This window comes from Ochotona curzoniae, unplaced genomic scaffold (genome assembly GCF_017591425.1).
Source record: "Ochotona curzoniae isolate NIBS_2020 unplaced genomic scaffold, NIBS_Ocur_1.0 scaffold_2453, whole genome shotgun sequence".
In the NCBI taxonomy this organism is placed as follows: Eukaryota; Metazoa; Chordata; class Mammalia; order Lagomorpha; family Ochotonidae; genus Ochotona; species Ochotona curzoniae.
The window spans coordinates 8,191,109-8,210,476 of record NW_024467094.1 but is presented as its reverse complement, the minus strand read 5'-3'; the positions used below and the strand labels follow the sequence as shown (position 1 = coordinate 8,210,476).

At 53.8% G+C, this 19,368-nt stretch overlaps 2 protein-coding genes across 5 annotated transcripts; one reads left to right on the top strand and one right to left on the bottom strand.

The window, feature by feature from the left end:
• Window positions 1-1,510: 1,510 nt before the first annotated feature.
• On the bottom strand, window positions 1,511-6,383 carry ZMYND15 (zinc finger MYND-type containing 15). Of its 4 annotated transcripts, none has more exons than XM_041000526.1 (13): window positions 5,336-6,383; window positions 4,750-4,984; window positions 4,494-4,649; window positions 4,055-4,215; window positions 3,717-3,869; window positions 3,321-3,401; window positions 3,062-3,178; window positions 2,874-2,962; window positions 2,670-2,768; window positions 2,415-2,568; window positions 2,250-2,308; window positions 1,938-2,098; window positions 1,511-1,724 (listed from the first exon to the last, which is right to left on the bottom strand). In XM_041000526.1, exons 1-13 carry the CDS (start codon window positions 5,913-5,915, stop codon window positions 1,553-1,555), a joined length of 2,217 nt encoding a protein of 738 aa, XP_040856460.1. In that variant the 5' UTR covers window positions 5,916-6,383; the 3' UTR covers window positions 1,511-1,552. The 4 variants fall into 4 exon arrangements, with proteins under 4 accessions (XP_040856460.1, XP_040856457.1, XP_040856458.1 ...); XM_041000523.1 differs by having other exon boundaries at window positions 2,250-2,344; window positions 5,348-6,383; XM_041000524.1 differs by having other exon boundaries at window positions 5,348-6,383.
• Window positions 6,384-6,468: 85 nt separating this feature from the next.
• LOC121169803 (C-X-C motif chemokine 16-like) lies at window positions 6,469-12,633 on the top strand. The gene is made up of 6 exons (XM_041000528.1): window positions 6,469-7,087; window positions 7,441-7,579; window positions 7,802-7,884; window positions 10,684-11,067; window positions 12,427-12,488; window positions 12,621-12,633. The coding sequence occupies exons 1-5, from the start codon at window positions 7,021-7,023 to the stop codon at window positions 12,447-12,449; spliced, it is 696 nt and encodes a 231-aa protein (XP_040856462.1). The 5' UTR covers window positions 6,469-7,020; the 3' UTR covers window positions 12,450-12,488; window positions 12,621-12,633.
• The last annotated feature ends 6,735 nt before the right edge of the window (window positions 12,634-19,368 follow it).

Genomic DNA, 19,368 nt, shown 5'->3' with positions numbered 1-19,368 from the left:
ATACTTATCACACTGCCTTCCTGGTGTCCTGCTCTTCACTCCTCTCTCTCAGCCCGGCGCTGGGTGTTTTGCGGGATGCCCTGCAATTTGATCTTGCCTGATGTGTTGTCCGATTAGTCCCAAGACGTGGCTTTCAGGAAGGAATTGGTAGTGATGCGGATGGCCGCTGGACCATCTCCGGGGGCGTGTGACATTTAGGTTTATTACTTACTGTCAGCCTCAAGCCTTCTGTTCCAGTTTTTTCCTGTTTTCCCTTTTCTAGACTTGGTCTTGGTGATTCTGTTTTTTGTTTGTTTTGTTCAAGATTTTTAAAATTTTTATTTAAAAGGCAGTTCTAGAGAGAAAAGGAGAGACAAAGATCTATCCGCTGATTCACTCCCTAAGTGGCTACTGTGGCCACAGCTGAGCTGATCCGAATTCAGAAGTTACCACGCGGGTGCATGGTCCCAAGACTTTGGGGTGTTCTCTTCAACTGCTTTTGCAGGCCACAAGAAGGGAGCTGGATAGGAAGTGGAGTAGCCGGGACCTGAACTGGCACCCATTTGGGATCCCAGTCCTTGAAGGGAGGAATAACCAATTGAACCATTGGGTTAGGCAGTACTTGGTGATTTTTTTTTTTTTAAGATTTTTTTTTTTTATTGGAAACTTAGATTCACAGAGAGAAGCAGAGACAGAGAGAAAGATCTTCAATCCGATGGCTCACTCCCCAAGTGGCTACAACAGCCAGAGCTGAGCTGATCTGAAGCCAGGAGCCAGGAGCCAGGAGCTTCTTCTGGGTCTCCAACGTGGGTGCAGGATCCCAAGGCATTGGGCCATCATCCTCTACTGCTCTCCCAGGCCACAAGTAGGGAGCTGAATGGGAAGTGGAACAGCCAGGATACAAACTGTTGCCCATATGAGATCCTGGCGCATGCAAGACAAGGACTTTAGCTACTAAACTACCTTGCCATTCCTTACTTGGTGATTCTTAAATCACTTAGTCCAGTTCATGCTTTAGGAGAGTCGGGGGAAGGCTGGATCTGAACGCAAGTTGGAAGAAAATGCACTCTGGCTGCAGTGTGGGATGGGACTTGGGGATCAGGCATCGACAGGTGGATTTGAGTGTTTCTGGGAGAACAATTGGGCAAGAGTTGCTGGAGATTTGGTACCACAGGCAGGCAAACTTTGCTGAGGGCAAACCAATGGGTGAGAAGCCACTTTCTGCTTCTCCATCTTTCCTTGATTTGGAAAGAAAGGATGGGTGGAGACCCTGCAGGTTAGTGCGGCAGGATGAAGATGTTATAAAGGAGATAGGGATTACCAAGAAGGGCTCGAACCCCTTACTCGGAGTTGCAGGTGAAAGAAGAAAGGGGCTGTGAGAAGGAAAGCACCTCCAAAGCCTTCCCTTCCTCACCGTTTGAAGGATCCATCTAGGAGCCTGGAATGAACTGCTCAGCGACTCGGGGGTTTCAAACCAGTCATTTTATTTGCTTTTTTCGTGTTACAGCCACCCGCCCTTCCCTGGCCCCCCTTGATCCTTTGGCGGACGGACGGGCGGCTTCCCCTCTCAGCATCATCTCCGCCGGCGGACCCCGCGCCCGGGTTTCTTTTCTCCCCGGCGTCTACGGGCAGGCATGGGAGGATCGGCGGGGGTCGGGGCCCGGGGCGCGGGTCCCGGTACCGGCCGGGCTGCACCCGCGGGCGGAGGTTTATAGACCAGGTGGAAGATGAAGGCGTTGCAGTACCTGGAGCGGCGCGTGGGCGGGATCAGAAGGGGGCTCGCCCAACGAGAGGGTGAGGAGTCTTGGGGGGGCTGGGAGCGGGGCCAGGAGTTGGGGTGGCTCCTGTGAGGCGGGTGTCATGAGGTGTGAGAAGGTGGGTGGCAGAGGAGGGCCGAGCAGGACCCCTGGGCGCGGGCACAGGGGCAGGAAGGCGGTGAGGGGTGGCGGGGCCCTCACCAGGGCATGCAGTTGTCGGCGGCTCGCAGGCGGAAGGGGGAACGGAAGGGGTTGGGCCGTGCGGGGCTGGTGCCCCCTCCGGTGGCCACCGCCATGGTCTGTTCGTCCATCACGCAGCCGTACTCGCTGCTCTCGGTGAAGAAGGCCGGCACTCGGAGCGACTGGGCGGCGATGGGAACTTAGAAACTCGGGGAGGGGATGCTGCTGCACACACACACACACACACACACACACACACACACACACACACCCCTGCCCGACCCCACACAAACACACACCCTGAACCCCCAGGACTGTGAGGTCCCTTCCCACCTGTAACCGGGGCAGAGAGCTCAGCCAGGTGTCCTTGAGACCGAAGCCAGAGTTAAAACCTGCCAGGCGGGCAGTAAAGACGGACAATAAAGAGGCTGACTTCTGCCGTCTTCCCCTCTCTCTCACCTTCCCCACACCCTTCCCACTGAGCCCCAGGGTTCTCACCGATAACCAGGTCCGGCTTGGGCCCCTGCAGCAGGTGGTAGGGTCTGGCGCACACCTTGATCTGAAGATCCCTGCGACCCCCTTTCTCTTTATTCCCAGAGATGAGCCTTGCTGATGCCGCAGAACCAGGCCGGACCGACACCTCTGGGCCATCCTGAGGTGGAGGGCGAGAAGCCATGGTAAGTCCAGAGCACTGGAGGAGGCAGTTGGGGGCAGGGTCCCATCTGGAGGCCCATAGTAGGGTTGGGGCCTCACCCTTTGCAAGGTGAAATGCTGCTGGTCACTTTCGGGGGGCAGGCCGTCACCCACAAACTGCAGCTCCAAGGCCACGTGGGGGAGCAGGACCAACAGCTCCTGAGAGACAAGAGGAGGCTGCGTCTGGGTCCTGCGCTTGCATATGTCCCTCGTATCCAAATGCCCGGTCCCAATGCCCAGCCATGGGGCTTGGAGGGACTTTACCCAAAACACCATGACGAGGTCAAACTCCTTGCTGGCCTCCACCACGTGAATCTTCAGGGACTGTTTGTTCTGGATGTTGAGCTCAGGGACTGAGTGAGAAGCCAGCTCTGAGGCTGTGGTCTCTCTCATGGCCAACTCCTGCACCTGCCCCCACCCCGCCTCTGGCCCCGTCACCCGCGGCTCCGTACAGGACTGGGGCACCAGGTGTGTGATGACGTAGTACACAGTCAGTGGATAAGTGAGCAGCACAGCCATGGGGGAGTCCAGGCTTAGGCCCCGCCACGTGTAGTAATCCTGCCATGAGGCTGGGGAGAGGGCGTTCCTGGGGCTTAGCCAGATCCAACCCCTCCCGCCCGATAGCCCCGTCCTCCTCCACCACGCGGACTATGCTATGGGCCTTCCGGTCCCTGTCTCTATCCCAGCTCCCTCAGGATCCTGCCAGCTCACCAAAGAGACTCCTGGGTGGGTCTAACGGCACAGGAGGCATCAGGGCGGGACCCTCCCCCTGGAGAAACTGGTAGGGATCTCCTGGAGGGGGAGAGAAGGAAGAAGAGGAGCCTGGGGTCACAGGGACCTCCCCCCTCCGACAACCCTCCTGACACATCTACCTCTTCTTTCCAAAACAGCCGAGTTCTCCAAGAGAGAGGGAGAATGAGAGAGACAGAGAGAGAGAGAGAGGCTACAGCCAACTGAATGGGGGGTTTGTCTCCCGGTCAGGCTCCGGTGTTGGTAGAGGTTGTAAGTGTGCACAGGGTGTTGTTTGGGACCCAGACAGCTCTCATTCCCTAATTCTTCCCTCTAGGTACAGTGGCCCAGGCCTGCAGAGAGAGATCCCCTACGTACCATTGAGAAGAAGGTTGGGGGTCGGCATGCTGCCCCGGGGGTGCCCAGCGCTGCCGGGGCCTGGAAGCAGCATGCTGATGTGGGTCCAGTAGCCACGAGTGAGGCCCCGGGATGCCAGGAAGGCCTCCTTATTAAAGGTTTCACTGGTCACTTCTGCAGGCGGAGGGAGGGAGAGGTGGAGGGCCTGGTGGTTGGGATCCCTAACTTGAGCTGCTCTCCTCTGTCTCCCCCAAGAAGCCCTGTGTCTGCCTCTGGCCCCGGCCCTGGGCATTTCCCACTTTGCTCCTAGGCACCTTGACCCCGATGCCTCTGGTCACTCGGGCCTCCTTCCCCGATACCTGCGGTATAGGTGAAGGGCAGCGCTGCCAGTTCCCCTGCCCGGTCCATGAAAGCTGCAAGCCTTGGGCACCAGAACCGGTGGCTGACATCATCTGGGCATCGCCGCCAGTCAGCCCGCAGGCAGGCCTCTCCACAGTAGAGGACAGCGCTGCATTGAGGGCTGGGGACACACACACCAGGGCGTGGGCACCTCAGGTCCTGGTGCTGTCCGTCTGCCCCGGCCACACGCCACTCAGCCATTTGCCTGTTTGCCTTCTACCCTCGAACTGCCTGGGGCAGCTGGGTGCTAGTTTGCTTTATGCTTTCATCTTCTTGCCTGCCTCTTGGTCTGCTGCCCACCCCGTGAGCCCGCCTTCTCCCCAGGGGCCTGGATGCAGCATGCTGCTTCTGGGGGTGTCTTCTTTTCTTCCTCGACTCTTACCCATGTGGGCTGCTCACCAGGGGGTCAGCTTCACTTCAAAGCTGTGCCTGTGACAAACGTGGCAGGTGCGAGCCCGGAGGGAGGCAAAGGTGAAGCCAGGTCGGGGACCCCATGTTCTCATCGGGGTCTTGGCTAGCTTTATCCCCAGCCTTGGCACCAGGCTCTCCAGCTCTCTGCATGGGGGTGTAGATGGCATCAGTCAGGGGGAGGAGTGGAAATCCAGGCTCCCTGGCCTTCCCCTCCCCCTAACACTCAAAGACTGGGTGTCTGTACCGATGCAGTGGGGCATCTCCCACAGTAAGCTGCCGGGGTTTTCGAGGCTCCCCAGAGCCCATGGGGCAGGCCATGCTGTGGCAGAGGAGGGCATAGGCCCGAGGGGCTAGGTTCTCGGTGCTGGAGCCCTGGCCTGCACTCCCCTGAGTGCCATCCACTAGCAGGTCGATGCCCAGGATGGTGCCATGCTCATCCGTGACCAGTAGGAGACAGGACAGATGCAGGGGGGCAGCATCTGGGGAGACAGGCAGAAGCCAGGTGAGGGGTGAGGAGAGACAAGGTCAAGGTTGGATATCAAGCTTGAATGGCTGTTGCAGCTAGGTAGCAAGGGCCCAGAAGACCTGCCCCACAGAAGGAGTCAGGTGCCATGCACAAATGCAGGCTGTCTGCTGTCAGAACCTCAGATTGTTCTGGAAAAAGATGTACATCCAGACACCCAGATGTGCGTTTTCCTCCATCACTGTTCAAACATTGACTCCAGTTAAAAACCGAAACACACTCCAGGACAATGTATGCCGCTTTTCAGGCCAGTTGTGATGTTCAGCTGGGTTCTGAGTGGCTGGGGAGTGGGGGTCCCTGGGCAGACCCCAGTTCTTACCACTTCTGCGTGGCCTCCTCTTCTCAGTTCCAGCCATCTCCTCTGCTCTGTCCTCTCGGCAGCCATCCTCACCCTCTCTGGCCTCCTTCTTGGTCTCCTCCGAAGGGTTGGATTCCCGCGGGGATGCCCTGCTGGGAGGGGCTGGCTCCCTGCCCTCCTCGGGCCCCACCTTCTCCATGCCTGCCCCCTTCTCCTGTCCATGCTCTTCATCTTCCTCCTCCTCTCCATCCTCCCCCTCCTCTAGGCTGACAAAGCTGACATAGGGGCTGAGGTCTCGCAGGTGCAGGGGAGGTTCATCACCCAGAAGCCGGGCAGCCTCCAGGCCTGGGCCAGGGCCCGGCTCCACCCCTTGCCCTAGGCTGATGCCCACATTGCTGTTGGGCAAGACGTGCAGTACCCACAGGGCAGAGTCCTGGGGCAGCCTCCGGACCTGGGCCTCCAACTGTCGCCAGCGGCCCTCCAGGCTGGCTCCCAGGGCACCCCGCTCAGCAACGAACTTGTGGAACCAGCCAAAGAGCAGGGCAGCGAAGTCAAGGAACTCATCCCGGTATCCGGACACAAACTCCATGTCTCCAAGGCAACCGTGCCAGGGCCAGGTCTGAGTGGACCAAGGGAGGGATCTGTGAGTGATGAACCAGGTTGGGGCTGGTTCACAAGTATGGGATGGGGCACGGTTTGCAGAGCCCCTGTGTGGAGACCCCCTGTAGAGGACTGTTAGCAAGCGGGCAGTGAGGTATCCTCAGCTAGGATGGAGCTAAGGCAGGAGAATGGGAGGCGGCACTTGAACGTGGGCCATTAGAGTTGGAGATGAGGAGTTCCGGATGAGATGAACTTTAAGACTGAAACCCTAGGTTTGAATTGAAGGTGGAGAGAAGGGAGGTTGATCCTAGGGGAAATAGTCTGAGAAGTTTGGGTTCAACAACCCTGGGACACAGGAAGGAACAAACGGAGCCGGGGTATCCCCCGGAAATTCGGCTATAAACCCCAAACAGACCTAGCGCCTCTCTGGTTGCTCCCACTCCTCCGGTACCTGCAGCCGCTGCCACCTCCTTCGAAAGTAAATACCTCGGGGAAGGGGGAGGGCCGTGACGTCGGGGCGCGTGTCCAGGGCGCGCTCCTCGGATGCCCAAGGTCCACCTCCTCTGGGCTCCAGGAGCTCGCGGGCTTTGGCTGCAGCCTGCGAGGACGCCGCGGAGCGCAGGTGTGCACTCCCAGCCCGGTCCGCTGCGCCTTGGTGGTGTGGCTAGGGCCGGCGGAGAAGCGAGCGACTCGGAGATGCCAGGACATCCTGGAGACTCCAGTGGTCACGGGTGTCCCAGGTCGCAGCTGCGTGCCGCCGCACTCGTCTCACCGTTGGAGTCTTCTTTCGGTTTCTTTCCTCCTGTTCCCATTCCCCGAAGAAGCCCGGGTGCTCTGCCTCCTGGGGTTTCCCCGAAGAGGAGGCGCGTCGAGTCCGGCCCCTTGGAACAAACCTTGCAACAGGGATCAGTGCAGTAAGTGCAGTGTGGGGCGCCAGACCCGCGTCCATCGCCATTGGCCCTTTCGGACGGGGAAGGAAGCGAAAGTCGCCAAGAACCCAGCCTGGGGTCAGGCTTTGGAGCCTGTGTGGGCGTGAGGCGAGGCGAGAGGAGGCGAGCAGCTGTGTTCCCGGTTAATTGCTGCCACCCAGCAAGATGGCCGGGGGCCGCGTGTCCCTGCTCCTGCTGCTGCTGCTGCTGCTGAATGAGCGAATTCGGCCAGGTGAGAGTCGGGGCAGGTCTGGGAGTCCCTGGGCGCAAGTCCCGGTCTCGGGGTAAGCGGCTGGGACAGGGCACTCGCTTAGCGGAATTCCCTGGGCGGCTGTCCAGTTCCCCAAGGCGGCCCGGTCACGAGAACAGAGGCTTCCCCAGAGTGGGGGTTAAGAAGGCAGGCGGGCACGTGGGTCCAGGTGGGATTACCTGACTTCTGCAGGGTGCTGTGTGTGGGTGGAACCTGCGGAACAGACACGGGGCAGGATGGGGCAGGATGGGCATGTGCTTGGGGGCCCACAGCAGGCGGGACAGAGGGGATTCCCCAGCCTGGGAACCTGCACTGACCACCTCTGTCCCATTCAGGCTACACCAATGAGGGCAGTGTCGCTGGCAGCTGTAGCTGCGATGAGCGAATTTCTTCCGGCTCCCCGCCGTCGCCAGGGCTGATGGACCATCTCCAGAAGCATCTCCGGGCTTACCAAAGCTGTACAGGCTACATCAGGTGACCCCTCCTCTCAGACCCTCACCCACTCAGGCAGACCCAGTGCCCTCTCCAGGTTGCCCTGGCCTGCAGTTCTCTGTAATCTCTCTCCACCTGCTGGGGACTTTCCCTTGACTTCAGGCCTTTGGAATGAGGAAGCTGCCAGAAGAGGGACAGGGACTGGGACCAGGACTGGGACAGGGATGGAGAACTTCAGCCTAGAGAAGGACCTTGTCCCCACAGGTTCCAACTGCGCAGGAGGAGTGTCTGTGGCGGCAAGCAAGACGACTGGGTTCAGGACTTGCTGCGATGCTTCAGGCTGCAGGGTGAGAGCCTCCTCAACCTCCCCAAGCTCAGCGGCTTCCACCTTGCCCTTGTCTTTGCTTCTGGTCTTTCCTCTGGGACACTATAGGTTTCTAAAACTTTCTCTGCCTTAAGTCCTTGATAGCCAAACCTGGCTCACCATCCTCTTCATGGTTTTTGCCAATTTGACACCTGATGGCTATGAACTTTTTATTTTTCATGAAACAGTTCTATGGGCTGAAGGATTTCCCTTTCTATGCTCCATGAACATTTTTCAAAACACAGTACTGTTTTTATTAATGTAAAAAATTTTATTTATTTTTATTTGGAAGGCAGATTTACAAAGAGAAGGAGAGACAGAGTGAAATATATTCCATCCACCAGTTCACTTCCCAAATGGCCACAATGGCTTGAGCTGAACAAGTCGAAAACTAGGAGCCAGGGGTCTCTTTTGGGTCTCCCACGTGGGTTCAGGATCCCAAAGCTTTGGGCCGTCCTCTGCTGCTTTCTCAGGCCACAAGCAGGGAGCTGGATGGCAAATGGAGCAGCTGGGATACCAACCAGTGCCCATATGGGATCTCAGTGAGAACTGAGCCATTGTCTGGACCCAGTTTTTGTAACTTTTTAAAAGTTTTCTTTTTTTTTTTTTTAAGGATTTTTGTTCATATGTTGGAAAGGCAGAGTTACAGAGAGAGGGAGAGACAGATAGAGACAGAATCTTCCATCCATTGGTTCACTCCCCAAAGAGCCATCACAGGGAGGACGAGGCCAATCTGAAGCCAGGAGCCAAGAGCTACCTCTAGATCTCCCACCTTGGATGGCAGAGGTTGAAGCATTTGGCTATCCTCTGTTGCTTTCCCAGGCACATTTTGAGCAGGTCGATTGGAAGTGGAGCAGCCTGGACTTGATCTGACACCCATTTGGGATGCCAACCTTGCTGATAATGGCTTTGCCACAACATCAACCACCTCAGTTTTATTTTACTTATTTGAAAGTGGCCGTGAGACAGAGAAATCTCCCTTGTGCTGGATTGCTTCTCATTGCCCACAATTGCCAGACTTAGTCTGACTGAAGCTGAGAGCCAGGAATTCACTCCAGGGCCATGTGGGTGACAGGGATCCCACTGGCTGAGTCACCAATGTGCTGTGTTCAGGGTCAACAGAAGCGGGAACCATACTCCCAAGGAGAGCAGGACTGTAGCCCAGTCCTTGAACACAGACAGCAGGTGGCCCAAGCGCCAGCTGCACTGCCACCCAAGATACCCATCCCTTCTTACTGTCAGTGCATGTTGAAGGTGCAGGCATCATTATATTTCACCCCAAATGATTTCAGCATGTTTATTATGAAATAGAGTTCAATATTTTATTAATCCTCTTAAAAAATTATGGGGACAGTGTTACAGCATTGGATTAAGGCATTGTCTGCCATGTGGCCATCGCATATGGGTTCTGATTCAAGTCGCAGATATTCCACCTCAGATCCAGCTCACTGTTAATTGCCTATGAAAGCTGTAGAAGTGGCACAAGTGTTTGGATCCTGCCATCCCCAATAGAAAACTGGAAGAAGGTCCTTGCTTCAGCCTGTCCCAGTGCTGGCCACTGTGGCCATTTGAAGGAAGTGAAGATGGACTATCTGTCTCTTCTCCACCCCCCTCTCCTCTCTCTGTACCTCTATTTTTTTAGAATGATTATTTATTTGAAAGAGTTAGAGAGAGAGTTTTGCGTTTGCTGATTCACTTCAAAAATACTTACATGGTGCCTGGCACAACCACTGAGGTGATCTTCTGCTGCCTCCCTGGGTGCATCAGCAGGGAGCTGGATGGCAAGTGAAGCAGCTGAGACTCCAATGGGCACTCTGATACGGGATGCTGGCATCACAAGTGGCAGCTTAACCTTCCATGTCACAACACTGGACCCAAATACACAACCATTAACATAGATAATGTTCCCCCACCTTGTCCCTGAATCTGTCTTGTGCAGTGTTTGTGGCATCCTTATCACCCTTCTGACCACACAGGCCTATGTTATCTCACTTAGTTCTCTCAGCTCCCCGAGCCCTTGGAATTAACACTGTTCCAACTTCACAGCTAAATGGAGGGAGTCCCAGCCAGGCTAGAGATCAGATCCTGATGGGCAGTGCAGTCAGGGTTGCCAGCTGGCTCTCCTGGCTTTGCAGTTCCCTAGGCTCCCCTAACTCAGTGGGGCCATCTAGTGGTCTGCTCATGTCCCTGAGCCCAGCCTGTTGCCTGTGCTGCTGCTTTCCTCTCCTGCTCTTCAGCTGTCCCCTTGCTGTTGTCTGGACCCAACAAGCCTTCCTCCTGATGGGGCTTGGAAGATAACACACTGAAAATATAGTAACCTGGCAGCAGGGAGAACCACAGAAGCACAGAGGTGACTCTGGGCTCCCCTCCTCTATCTCTGTGTGTGAGAGAGCTGCTTGCTTGTTCTGTGACTCAACCTGCCTCATAGAAGGTGACTTAACCCTTTCTTTTAGTGGGTAGAAAAGGATGAGGACAGCCAGGCCTGGTGGGTTGCCCCTCCCCTCAGGGTTCTGCTACTGCCCAGGCATGCTTACACACAACACACTATTCAATAAACTTAAGTGTCAACATAGTTTTTTTCTGCATGCTCCTGTGTTATACAAAACTTGGACAATATGCATTTGGGGTCTTTGGTTGGGTTCACCAGGTTTTTGTTTTGTGTTGTTAGGTTTGGTTTTGGTTCAAAAGGTTTTGTACAGGGTGGCTGCCCTGACTCTGTGTGTTCACTCTCCCATGCCCTGTGCCCGCGTGAACCCGCCTCCTCACCTCTCTCTCTCTCCAGAATGTGGACATGCCCACAGGAAGGACCTGGCACAGTACCAGCATTTCCCTCCTGACAACACTCAAATCCAGGAGTCTCCAGATGAAGCACCTGCACGTGTGCACACCACAGCCCACACCAACCCGGCGACCACCCTGCAGTCCACCCAGATCCCCGGAGTACCGGGCAATGAAACCACCACTGTGCCTGGGAACCACAGCGTGGGAGCCGGGCCTGAGGCTCAGGAGGACCAGAAACATCTCGAGGAAAGCTTAGGTCCTGCAGCTAGGACAACAGCCACTGTGCCAGTGCTGAGCCTCCTCGCCATCACCCTCCTTCTCGCTGGAGTTCTCACATATGTTCTGTGCAAGCGCAAAAGGAAGAAGCTCCTGCAAGGTACTCCAGGTAGACCCACTTCAGAACACCTACCCCAGGGGACAGGCCTCTCTCTGACAGGGATCCTGATACCCCGACCCTGTGGCTTCTTCTGCCAGAAGTGCCTGACCCATGTGGAGGGAGGGAAGTCACCATGGTTCAGGGACCAGTGCTTACCTAGAATGCCAGGCAGAGAATGGTGACATAGGATGGAAGCTCAGCCAGCTGAGTGGGAGATGAAGCTCGGGTGAAGACACAGGTCCATCCACTCCGTTCACAAATCTGTACTGCATACCAGTTATGTACCAGGCCATAGAGTTTTATCTTTGGGGGATGAGGAGTTAAGATTTACCTTATTTATTTGAATGGTAGAGACACAGACTAGAGAGAACTTCCATTTGCTGATTCACACCCTAAGTGACCACAAAGGCTTCAACTGGGCCAAGCCGCAGGCAGGAGCCTGGAAGTCCATCTGGGTCTCTTACACAGGTGACAGGGACCAGGTACTTGTGCCATCTTTCCCTGCTTTCCCTGTGCATTAGCAGGGAGCTGGATCAGAAGTGCAGCAAGATTTGAGCCCATGGTACCACGGGGCTGCCCTCGGTCCATGTCTTTTTTTTTTTTTTCAGACATATTTGTTTTTAGTTGTTTAGTTATGTATTTAAATTTTTTTTTAAATTTTATTAAAAGGCAGATTTACGGAGAGATGGACAGACAGAGAAATATTTTCTGTCTGCTGGTTCACACCCAGGTGGCCACAACAACTGAGCTTTGCTGACCTGAAGCTGGAGCCAGGAACTTTTCCGGAGATCTCCTACACAGGTGCAGGGTCCCAAGGCTTTGAGCCATCCCTCCACTGTTTTCCCAGGCCACAAGCAGGTTGCAGAATGGGAAGTGAGATACAGCTGAGATACAAAAGAACACCCATATGGGAGCCGATGTAAGGCAAGCATTTTAGCCACTAGGCATCATGCAGGCCCAGACTGTGTCTTTAAGAGTCTGAGTTTCAGGTCTAGCCTGATGGCTCAACAGGCTAATCCTCTGCCTGTATCTCACATGGGTGCCGATTCCTATCCTGGCTGTTCCACTTCCCATCTCGCTCCCTGCTTATATTGTAGGAAAGCTATAGAAGATGGCCCAAAGCCTTAGGATCCTGCACCCATGTGGGAGACATAGTGGAAGCTCTCGACTTGGGATCAGATAAGTTCTGATCATTGCAGCCATTTGGGGAGTGAATCACTGGGTGGAAGATCTGGCTTTTCTTCTTTCTTTAAATCTGCCTTTCGAACCAAAATAAATAGATGTTTAAAAGATTCTGACTTCCTTTTTAAGCTGTCAATCCCATCTCCCCAAGTTCCTTGATCATCGTATACATTTTTTATTCTCTAGGTGTGCATTATGTGTCTGTGTAATCAATTTCAATGTCTGAGCAGCAAATGGAAGAATATGAGGTGAGTTTTGCTTTTCTATTTATCATATGAAGAGGGTCTAGCGCTATGGTTTCGTGTGTAAAGCCACAGCCTGCAGCACCAGCACCCCACTTGGGGCCGGTTCTAGTTCTGACTGCTTCACTTCCAATCCAGCTCCCTGCTGATCTACCTGAGAAGATACCAGAAGCTGCTCCAAGTCACCGGGACCAGTCCAGCCATATCAGAGACCGAGAAATCCAGGCTTCAGACTGGCCAATTTCTAGCTTTGCAGCCTGAACTAGAAGGCAAGAGTACCTATCTCTTGTCATCACAATTCTTCAATTACATTCTATTCCAAAGAAATAAATCTTTAAAGCAAAATATCAAAGAGGTCTAGTGGGGCCCAAGATGGTAGCTAGTGCCAAAAGTCCTTGCCTTGCATGTGGTGGGATCCTATATGGGTGTGGGTTCTAATCCCAGAAGTCCTGCCCCCTATCCAGCTCCCTGCTTATGGCCTGAGAAGGCTAAAGTTTGGCCTAGCTTTTGGGCCCTGCACCTATGTGGGACACCCTGGGGAGTCTCCTGGCTCCTGGCTTTAGATCAGCTCAGGTCTGGCCATTGTGGCCACTAGAGAGGGAATCTGTGGACAGAAGATCTTCCTCTCTGTCTCTCCTCATCTCTGTATATGTGACTTAAAAAAAAAAAAAGAGGCCTAGTGTTGCTGTACTGTGAGTTAAGCAGCCCTGTGATGCCAGCCTGCTATCCAAGTGCCAAGTTGATTCCCAGCTCCTACAGTTCAGGCCTGGGAAAAGCAGAAGGGTCCTGCTTGGCAGAATGAATCAGTAGATGGAAGGTCTGCCTCTTGCTCTTTTTCTGGAACTCTGTCAAATAAAACACATGATGGCTGGAGGTTTTCTAACCAGCACAGGTACAAAGAGCCAGGTGGGATGGCTCCCTTGGGGAAGGGAGACTAAGTGGGCCTTCGGGATACCCTATCCTGGGGATTTTGTTTTACAGCCAGGTGTGTTCAGGTGGGCCGCATGGCTCCCTAGGGGTGGGGAAGGAGCTCAGCAGGCTTCAAGGTGAGTGGTTGTAGGGGAGCCCAGGGGGGGAAGGGAAGACCTTTAAAGATCAGTCTGAAGCCCCAGCACAGAAAGACCTGAGCTGTGGTAGTTAGCATCGACTATCACCGAGCACCACTCACTGGTACACACTAAAGACAAGGCTGGGGCCTACTGGACAGGGCAGGATCACAGTAACTGCTGGGGTCCGTGCACTGGGTGTGGATGACATGAAGGCGTGAAGAGAGGAGCTGCCCTGTTGGCAAGGCCACGAGGAGCTTCCAGCTGTATGGCAAGGCCTGGCAGATGTCTCTCCAACCACCTCAACACAGTTTCACTCCCTTTTGCATGGACATTTAACCACCCCACTAAGAATTCTGTAACCTATTGAGGCATTGTTGTTTGCCCGATGTGAGCTTGGGAGTTAATGTTGCTGATCATGTCTTGGTGAGTGGTTCTTTAACAATTTACAATAAAGTCCATGCCATTTTAGGAAACCTTATTGTGTGCCTAACCATTCCCTTAGAATCTGGCCCAGACAAGTATTGCAGCTTCTAGGGGAGGGCTTGATAAGTATCCTGAATATATTTTTCTTCTTTCCTTTTGTTCATTTTTATTTTTTATTTTTAAGTATCCTAAATATTAATGAAAGCGATGGGACTATGGGCTGAAACTGCTATGGCAATAAACACAGTTACTGTGATGTTAAAGGCTAGCTGGTCTTTGCAATTTCTTTGGAGTATTGGAAACATATCAGTTTTAGCCTCTTATGTAATTTTTGGCTAGAGGAATTAAAGGATGCTTTTATTAATATTACAGAGATAGGCTTTTAATTATTGTTTTATTGTTTATGGGGTTATAGAACCTGTAGCTGTAGGGGGATTTAATATTTGAAACTTCTGTCTTGGATTTTTATGATTTTTCCCTTGTGACCTATTTCTCCCAATAAATGATGGGCAAGTGGTGGAAATAGAAATGTTGTGGGAATGTATTACTGATTAGCAGATAATTGCATGTGCCTTGGCCTTGGAGTCCTGGCTGTCACCCAAAGGCTATTACAGAAGATTGATAATGGCTTACTTTGAAGAAACTGATTATAATAACTTACAGAATTATCTTTAAAAGCACCTGGTTGATCATGAAGTAAAAAATTAATTTGTCCTGTATCTGTGCATGCTGGCTTAGTTCTAAAGTTAGAGATAGCAAAATCAAACATTTATACAGAGGCCTGTGATGTGTCTGAGTAAATAAAAAGGAGAGCTTCTTGAGCTGTTATGAGAGGGCACCAAGTGATGGTGTCTGTGTCTTTTCTTTTGGCAACTCCACACCCCCTTGTCGAGCTCTAAACTCAGCTGGAGCCGGCCTCCGGCAAGTAACCAAGAATATGATAAGGAGAAAGGTGAAGTTAGAATGGGCCATGATAATAACTAGTGTGTGAGAGAATCAGGCCTTGTGGCAGAATCTGTGTGGAATAAGTGGCCTCATCCCGTGGAAATGCAATCTCCACTGACACAGCCAAGAAATGTGGACGAGAACAGGCCTGCCTGGGGAGCTAAGGGGATGCCCCAGCTGTGTTGGGAATCCCACTGGTGAGCATGAGAACTGGGTTGAGGGCAGCAGGCTGGGCTGGCCATGGTTATAGCCTCCCTCGGCACGGGTGTGGACTGGGACTGCGGAGTGACAGACTGGGCTACATTCCAGCACCCACCGGTACTTGTGAGTGTCAGGGTGGGAGTAGAACGGGCTGGGCTAGGTCTTGACTCCCGCTGAACCATGTAAATTTGTTCCTGGGCATGGACTAGGTGTGACTAGGCTTCAACAACCAACAGTAAGAACCAAAATGGGTGTGGGCTGGCTGAGCAAGGCTACTGTTCTGGCCAGGACAAGAAGTAGACAAAACCAGCCTGGTCCAAGGACCCACTGATGTGCCCAAGATCTGCCTCTGGGAGGAGACCCAACAGAGGATCTTTTCTAGGGATGCAGTCCATGCAGGTGAGCACCAGATCCAAGTCAAGAAGCAGCTCTGACCAGGCCAGCTTACACTACCTGCCAGCCTACATGTGGGTCAGGTCTGGGGACAGACCAGGCTTGACCAGTTCACAACATGCACTGGCAGATCTGAGAACCAGCTCAGGATGTGGGAGGGGCCAGGTCAGGCCTCCACGCCAGCCAGCTCACACTGGGGATGCTGAGATGAGGTGAGCCATGCCAGCCTGGGGTCTGTGGGAGCCTGGTTTGTGAGCCACAATGGGTGGGGAATCTGGTGTGGCTCAGTTGGATTGGCCCAGGTCCTGGGCCCCCTGCTTGATGGGTGCCAGGTTCATGAGCCTTGTGGATGGGGGATCTGTCGCGCCTCGGGTCACCTGGTCCTGGTCCTTGAACCTGCCTGTGAGCACAAAAGATGGAGCAGTGGACACAGTTATTGATGCATATGGAGAATATGGCAGCACCGTTGGTACTACAGGAGAAGAGCAGAGCAAATTGGAAATTATGCCAGCAAGTTTAGCTGCACTTTAGCTGCTAGGCTACCATCCAGTTTCTTCCTTCGTTCCTTCGTTCCTTCCTTCCTTCGTTCCTTCCTTCCTTCCTTCGTTCCTTCCTTCCTTCCTTCCTTCCTTCCCTCCTCTCTTTCTTTCTTTCTTTCTTTCTTTCTTTCTTTCTTTCTTTCTTTCTTTCTTTCTTTCTTTCTTTCCTTCTTTCTTTCTTTTTCATTTTTTAAAGACTATGTCATCAATTCTGTCCTTGCCTGGGTAGTAATAACTTTAACAGTTTCTGAGATTTTTGTTTGTTTGTTTTGCGACTACAATTATTTTCATAGCTGTAGACACTGGCTTAGATCCCTGCCTCCTTCCCAGGGTGCCTGCCTGTCCCAGGTCTGTGTTCACACTCCTCCAGCTGACCCACCCCAGCCCTAGCTGACTCCTGCTTCTCCCCTAATGCCTCAAGTGAAGGCCTGGCCTTGCCCTCCCTCCCTCAACCAGCTGCTTTCACTGCCTTAATCCCTGGCCCCATCCCTTTTCCAGGAAACAGTCTGATTTCTTCTTTTTCAAAAACTCATTGTTGCTTTTATTATGTAAACCCTTAGTTCTTGTTTCACCTCCATTAGGAAAGAAGAACGCCTCCTCATGGGGTCCAGCCAGCAGGAAGCTGGGCTTGCTGTGGTGAGGACCTGGGTAGGGCGCCTGGGAGAGCGCCTCCCTACTGCTGTGCAGAGCAGGGGCAGCTTGCTGAGTAGCAGGGCCACAGGCCTGTCCATCTCCACCTGCTGCCCCGGAGTCCTGCTCCACCCTGCCCAACACAGCGTGTGGGCGCCAGGGGTGCTCTCTCATCCCACCAGTCTCCAGGTTCCACTGCTCCCCCACCCCCATGAGGTGCCAGGGCAGGTCTCCCTCTGCCTGTGACCTTAGCTCTCCAGCATCTGCTCGCAGGTGCGGGCCACATCACCGAGTTTGAGGCGGGCATAGTCCACTCGCTTCAGGGCCATCTGACAGTCCTTCCTGCAGGAGTAGCTGGAGCCCTCGTGGGGCTGTCCTGTGGCCACCTGGGGGACAGTTAGCTCTCCTTAGTGGGCACACTGTCGCTGGCCCATCCCCAGCTTGGCTCTTGACTCGGTCCAGCCCCCACCCTGCAAGAGGAAGAAGTGCATCCCTGCCAGGCATCTCCCAAGGCTGAGCCCCAGGAGAGGTGGGGTCTCCCTTCCAGCACTGCGCCGGGTGGGGGGCCTATGCCAGTGTGCGTGCATGCTCGCCTCCAGTTCACCTTCACTCCTGCCATCTGCTTGTCGCCTCCCCCACCTGCACTTGAAGAGATTAGGAGGATGTGGGGATTAGAGAATGGGAGCCCGCACTTGAATGTGGGGCATTAGGGTTGGAGATGAGGGGCTCCAATTAGGTGAAGTTAGAGCCTCAAAATTCAAGGACTCAAACCCTGGGGTTGAATTGAAGATGGAGGTGACAGAAGAGGGTTCATCCCAGGTGGTATTGTCTGAGAAGTTTGTTCTCCTCTGGCTCAGGTGGTGCATCCAACCCGAGTCTCTGCAAGAAGTGCAGCCCAGACAACCCTACAACACAAGAATATCTATTGAGGATGCAGGCAAAGGAACCAATCAGCTGGGGTCAGATTTCATTTCCTTCAGAGAGTGACACCCAAATGAGGGTTCAAATGGTTTTTATAGATGGGCGTGTGTGGCAGCTGTGGGACGCAGGTGAGCTGGGCAGCCTTGGGAAGTTGTTTGATTTACCAACCACCTGAGAAAGAAAATACTCAGCCAAGTGCATCATGGGAATCAAGATTACTGGCAGAGCATTTTGCATCTTGTACTTTGGCCTCCAAACAAGAAGCTGGCAAAGGCCAGGTGCCATGGCCTAGTGGCTAAAGCCCTTGCCTTGAACGCACAAGATCCCATATGGGTGCCGGTTCTAATCCCGGCTGCTCCACTTCCCATCCAGCTCCCTGCTTGTGACCTGGGAAAGCAGTCGAGGATGACCCAAAGCCTCAGGACCCTGCACCCATATGGGATACCTGGAAAAAGTTCCTGGATCCTGACTTTGGATCAGCATAGCATTGGCCGTTGCGCTCACTTAGGGAGGAAGCCATCGGACGGAAGATCTTTCTCTGTTTCTCCTCTTCTCTGTATATCTGACTTTCCAATAAATAAATCTTAAAAAAAAAAAAAAAGAAGCTGGCAAAACATTTTGTACAGAAGCATAAACAGCACATTTGTAAACACATTCAGGCCTGAACCAAAGGGACTGCACACTGGGACACGGGAAGGGGGAACGAAGCTGGAGCATCCTCTGGGCTTTTGTTCACAAACCCTCAGTGGACCAAGAGCCTCTCTGGCAGCTCCCACTCATCTGATACTTGCAGCTGCTGCCTGGGGAAGAGGGAGGGCCTTGATGTCGGGTGGGGGGCGTGTTCATAGATGTCCAAAGCCCGCCTCCTCTGGGCTCAGGCCGGTGGACTTTGGCTGCAGCCTGTCATAACATCATGGGGCACAGGTATGCAATTATTGCTGGGTGGAGCTTCAAGGGAGGATCCTATGGCTGGAGTGTCCAAAGGTCCTCTCTGCTGATGCTGGCCTCACCTCCCCCTTGAAGTTTTCCTTCCCACATTACTGTTCCCATTCCCCAACAGAAGTGTGGCACAAGATTTCTTCCTCCCAGGTTGTCCCTGCTATGGAGCTGGGAGTCCTGTCTGGTCCTCTAGGTTGACCAGAAGTGTCTGTGTGCGGAGTACAATGTGGGCTGCCAGCATCCTGTTCCACTGCAACCGGATCCTCTTGGAGACATAGAAGGAAGCTAAAGTCGCCGAGAAGCCACCTGCGGGACACAGTCCGGAGCCTGAGTGGGAGTCACAACGAAGAGGCAGCTGTTTTCACTGCTAATTGCTGCCACCCTGCGAGATGACAGGGGGCCGTGTACTCTCGTTCCTGCTGCTGAGTGGGCTAACTGAGCTGTCCCTGCAAGGTGAGATTAGGGGCAGGTCTGGCAGTCCCTGGGCGCGGGTCCCAGACTCAAGGTAAGAGGTGGGCACCAGACTCAAAGTAAGAGGTGGGCACGAGGTGCTAGGTGGAATTCCCTGGCCGAATCCCCAAGGCAGGCTGGTCACGAGAAAGGTGGCTTCCCCAGTGTAAGGCATCTGGAGGAGCATGGACTCTTGGGTCCAAGTGAGATTACCTGACTTGTGCAGGGTTCGGTGTGCGGGTGGAACGTGCAGATGAGAACTAAGCGTATGGGTCAGGGTGGGGCATGTGCTTGCGTGCTCACAGTGGGCAGTGCAGAGGGCATCCCCCAACCTGGGACTTGTGCAGACCGCTTCTGTCCATTCAGGATATGCCAATGAGGGCAGCCTCTTCGCTG